Source organism: Habropoda laboriosa, unplaced genomic scaffold, assembly GCF_001263275.1.
Source record: "Habropoda laboriosa isolate 0110345459 unplaced genomic scaffold, ASM126327v1 scaffold146, whole genome shotgun sequence".
NCBI classification, from domain to species: Eukaryota; Metazoa; Arthropoda; class Insecta; order Hymenoptera; family Apidae; genus Habropoda; species Habropoda laboriosa.
The window spans coordinates 44,221-49,236 of record NW_017100267.1 but is presented as its reverse complement, the minus strand read 5'-3'; the positions used below and the strand labels follow the sequence as shown (position 1 = coordinate 49,236).

General features: G+C 30.6%; 2 protein-coding genes across 5 annotated transcripts in view; one reads left to right on the top strand and one right to left on the bottom strand.

Moving 5' to 3' along the window:
* Nucleotides 1-3,022, top strand: part of LOC108573378 (bumetanide-sensitive sodium-(potassium)-chloride cotransporter) — a 43,148-nt gene extending 40,126 nt beyond the window's left edge. For 3 of the 4 annotated variants that reach the window (XM_017935818.1, XM_017935816.1, XM_017935817.1), the window contains exons 16-19: nucleotides 440-554; nucleotides 1,209-1,354; nucleotides 1,485-1,596; nucleotides 2,344-3,022. In XM_017935818.1, coding sequence (XP_017791307.1) covers nucleotides 440-554; nucleotides 1,209-1,354; nucleotides 1,485-1,596; nucleotides 2,344-2,479 — 509 coding nt within the window. In that variant the 3' untranslated portion in view covers nucleotides 2,480-3,022. The remainder of the gene's footprint in view (nucleotides 1-439; nucleotides 555-1,208; nucleotides 1,355-1,484; nucleotides 1,597-2,343) is intronic. The other variant, XR_001891402.1, reaches the window with a different exon arrangement.
* A 793-nt stretch (nucleotides 3,023-3,815) lies between these two features.
* Nucleotides 3,816-5,016, bottom strand: LOC108573382 (ATP-dependent (S)-NAD(P)H-hydrate dehydratase). The gene is made up of 2 exons (XM_017935822.1): nucleotides 4,040-5,016; nucleotides 3,816-3,864 (listed from the first exon to the last, which is right to left on the bottom strand). Exons 1-2 carry the CDS (start codon nucleotides 4,978-4,980, stop codon nucleotides 3,816-3,818), a joined length of 990 nt encoding a protein of 329 aa, XP_017791311.1. The 5' UTR covers nucleotides 4,981-5,016.

Below are 5,016 nucleotides of genomic sequence, written 5' to 3'. Positions count from 1 at the left end.
TATGATCTCTAAATTATTTAAAATTTATTAATAGAAGAATATAATTTTTTAAATTGTATGTCGTCAGTCAACAGTGACTGACGCGGCCCGAACGAAAAGTATACTGTCAATCACCGGTGACTGACATGGCGCTTAACGTGTTAAGGGTAATATAACTGCATTTTGATCACTTTCCACTATGTACGTATAAATACCAACGTGGCCATCCTATTTTCTTAGTTTCATTCGCTGGAAGCTCTTATTTACTTGTACTCGTAGAACACATGACGATAACAAAGTTCAGGGAACTAAAACTGAAAAATCTACTGACGAAATGAAAACTATTTAATGATATTACATCATTTATTATAATACCATTACAGTTAACATTCCAATTGCTTGCAATTTAATTATGAAAGGGTGTACTCATTTGTAAGTGGCAGAAATTCTTATTCGACAGGTTTGACGATTCTTTTGCCATATATTATTAGTACACGCTCGAATTGGGAGCATTGTAAAATGAGGATTTTCGCGTTAGCCAACCACAAACAAGACATCGTGGCACAAGAAAAAGAGTAAGTCCAAAGTTATAAAAATATCCTTAATCCTAAATCTGTCTCTAACCACAATTTTCATTTCATATTTATTATACAGAATAATAAAAGAAAAATAACACTTCACAACTTCTAGGGTAGATAGTACTCGCCAAATGATGAAAAAAGTCCTAATAAACATGGGTCGAAAAATTAATATTTTCAAAGTTATAAACAATTTTTCGTTTCGGTTAAAGCGACTGACTTTTTTGTTTCGGGAGCTAAGAAAATGTATAACTAACGTCTTGTAATGAGATAATCCTGTGTTACGATCAGGAACTTATACCAAAATGTAAAATACCGGTATTATACCGATATTTTTCGGTTGTACCTTCGTAATCCTTGAAGAATTATAAGGAAAACTGACAAATATCGGTATTTTACATTTTCTTAGCTCCCGAAACCAGAAAGTCATTCGACCCATGTATATAAGGAATTTTTTTCATCATTTGGCGAGCACTATCTACCCTAGAAGTTGTGAAGTGTTCTTTTTTTTATTATCCTGTATATTTATTTATAATGAATGAGAATAGATTCAACTGATATTTTAGCATCGTCAGCTGAAAAATTCCATTTTCAGAATTGACGTGCAGAATAATCAATTTTATTATCGATCGTTATTTTTACACCCTTCAGGATGGCCGAGATCATGACTAAATTCAGGATAAGATATACCAGTTTGAAAATGGTAGACGACATTAGCGTTCAACCAAAACAAGAAACGCAAGATTTCTTTGATAAGCTAATATCTAATTTCCGAAAGAATGATCCTGGTGATACAGGTAACAATGGACTCTTTTTTTAAATATAATACACCGACAGATCACAAAAACTGATAATTCCAATCGTTATTATCAGCTCGATTGACGTAAATCATTGTCAAGTCAATTTACGTTTAATTTTTTATTCTAGAGTGTTGCGTGACAGATCTTGAACTTCAGTCTTTGAAAGACAAGACACATAGGCAGTTAAGACTGCGAGAGTTATTATTGGAAAATTCCAGTCAATCCAAGTTGGTTGTAATGTATGTATATTTAGCATTTATATAAACAATGGGCGCTATTTTTACGACTTATTTTTTGTTAACGACGTATATTCTAACAAATGACTTTAACAAGCATGCCAATATTTAAACCCTTATAATCCTTATACTACAAATTTCCATTGTTCCAAGAATACACTTCTTTTTTTTCATTAAGCAAACTGCCTGATAATGATGAAATACAGTGAGAAATATTTAATTTCCAAAATATTAGTACAATATTATTAGTAACTTGTATATTTTGCTGGCACTTGCTACTACAGTTCATAACAATGAAATTAAGTGCATCAGTTTACTCGATAAATTAATGTAAATTCATTTGAGGATTAATCACGATATATACGCAGAACAATCTTCCATTTTCGTTTAATAATCGTTTTCCAATTAATACTTGTATCTCATCTGTAACAATAGATACATTTACTAAAACTTAAAAATTGATTCATGATTCGATTCTACAACTTTTTCAAGATATATATATGTATATCCATTCAGTTGATTAAGCGAACCATTAGAACTATTATATCTTTCGAATTTTTGAATTTTACATTGAATAGTTCGAAAATTACAACTAAAGCTTTAAGTAGAAACATTTTCGTTCATGCACACGACCGTTTTAACCTAAAAACCCGTTCTATTTGACGTCCATTCCGTAAATGTTACATTCCATTACTAAAATAATAGTCTTAACAGTGCACTCTTATGAACGATAATTGTTTCCAATTACAGGTCACTACCTATGCCACGAAAGGGTGCCGTTTCAGCCCCGCTTTATATGGCATGGCTAGAAGCTCTAACCAAAGATATGCCACCGACACTTTTAATACGTGGAAATCACACTTCAGTGTTAACGTTTTACTCGTAGTTCACCGATATTATTGTAAACAATAATATAATTTTAACGTCTAGATGAATTTATGTTGAATAGCATCACGAACAAATGTACGAAACGTGTCTAGAACAAAGAAGACATTTTCTGATGCAGAGAGACAGTATTTCCTATATTCATGCCAAAAATTGTATTATTACTATGATCTGTTTTTCTCTTTACACAGTATTCATCAACGTCAAGCCCAATAGTACTTAACGAAGAGTTTATTTTAGCGTAGAAATGAAAGACAACAGTATAAGAACTTCAATAAACGATAGTGTCGTAGTTTCGATACTAATAGGACTTCAGCGCGCTCTAATGAAAAAGCACACAATGCAAACTACTGGAGAGCGTATTGTGGTTTTCGACGAGTAGTTATTTTATTTTGTTAGTGATAAATGACTTTTATATCGCGCGTACATATTAGATATAATGCTAGAAATATATTATTGACAAAGTAGAATGCAATAGAGAGACTAGATGTTTGATTGAACACGATAAATATCTTAAGCACAAGTTGGACTTAATGACATGTAACCAGACAACTTAGTTATGACATGGTATACTTAATATTAGTGATTTTGTAATTGAATCAAATGTTTCTTACTTCTTATCAGTAATACATTTTCTGTTATTTCTTATATTCAAACAAGTTTTTCTTGTTTCAATCCTGTTGTTATTAATAATTAAAACGATAGATTTTCTTATATTTAAAAATGTAAAACTTTTACACAAGTATTTTATATTTTAAATAATAACATATTTAACAACAAAGTACTTAACTATATGTGTATTAATACAGACATTACTGATACGAAAGTAAGAGATATGCTTTTTATTCTTTTGAAATATTTTTTAGCCATGATATAAAAATGTAGAAACAAAATTTAAATACATTACTTTACTTAAATATGTAAGTGACTTGTATTAGTAGAATAATTGCTTAACAAATATTAGTATACTTCAATCATTAAAATAATAACTTATTTTATAAACGCAAGTTAATAAATTTACAAACAAAACATTACTATAAAATACATCGCTTGTAAATATGAAGATAACTCAAAGAAAATTAGTAAAGTTAAGTCTATGAAAGTGTATAAGATGTTTTATTTATTTTCGAATGCATTTAATGACATGATTAAAAGTTTATGATCAATTGTAATAAATTTGTTGTAATTATTAAATTCCTGAATTTATTTATTTTCTGATTGTAATATTTTATAGTCTTAATGTAATTTTCACCATTTTACAATATAATAATCCATAATTTTTTAAATTTCCATCAAACTTTTGTTTCTAATCAGCAATTAAGGTATTTGAATACAATTCAGGAATCAGTGCTTCGTGTTCGACTTCTCCCATTGAATGAAGATGTTCTATAATCAATACCGATATAGTTATCATTTGTTAATTATGCTATACACTGTATATGTAATATTATATATGTAAAGTTATTATATATAAAATCTTTAAAATAAAAATAACAGTGTTTTGTATACAAATATATTACACTGAAGACATATATACAGACACTTTAACTAATTAGCTCACTTGTTACAATGAGTTTCAAAAATTCTGGCAAAAACAGGTGGTATTTGTTCCAATATATCAGTTGTTAACATTCCTCTTTGCTTTATTTTATAAGCAGATAAATTGCATTCTCTCACTAATCGAGATGCAGCATAACATGCTGCTATTGGAGCCGATAAAGCTCTTTCTTTATTTTCAGAACAGATAGCCCACCACCAAAATGCAGCCAATGCTCCAGCCAGTAAGTCTCCCTGACCTCCGCATCTTCGTCCAGAGCCTCCTAATCCACACGTCACTGTTTCAGTACCTTGATACCCATCTCCAATTACATCCCTTGCTCCTTTATGTAAAATTACTACATTTTTCCCCAAAGCCTCTGCTAAATGTTTAACTTCACCAGCTTTGATCATTGGTGTAGGTTGAATATTTTTTTCAAATATAGCTATCCCAAGACGACTAAATTCCATTGCATTGGGAGTTAAGACAACACCTGGATATTCCTTTATTATATCAGGTTTTTGACATACTAAGAATAACCCATCTGCATCGATTACTAATGGCTTCTTCATATTCCGACAAATTGAAATTAATTCGACAATTGTTTTAAATATTTTGTCCTCTCTTCCAAGACCTGGTCCAATGATAATTATATGCAAACGATCAAGCCATGGTCTTATTTGTTTAATTGCATCATACTGATCTAAAACTGGATGTACAATGGGTTCTGGGCTCATTGATTTCAAAGGAATGCTCGCATCCTTTACACAGAATATGTGTACTAAATCACATCCAGTGCGAAGTGCACTCATAGCTGCGTAATATGGTGCACCAGTATATTCAAGACTACCACCAAATATACCAATTCGACCATCTTGACCTTTGTATTTAGTATTATTTAAATTTGGAACTATTTTTCTTATTTCTCTTAACATACGCTCATCAACTGATACTGATGTAGACATGGTGGAAATTAATAGGAACTTGATTGTATTCCTGTG

Excerpts from the sequence above, each read along its gene's own strand:
- LOC108573382 (XM_017935822.1), bottom strand. The coding sequence starts at position 4,980 with ATGTCTACATCAGTATCAGTTGATGAGCGTATGTTAAGAGAAATAAGA. Across the intron at positions 3,865-4,039 it reads TTTGAAACTCATTGTAACAA|AACATCTTCATTCAATGGGA; the intron begins GTGAGCTAATTA and ends TATTGATTATAG.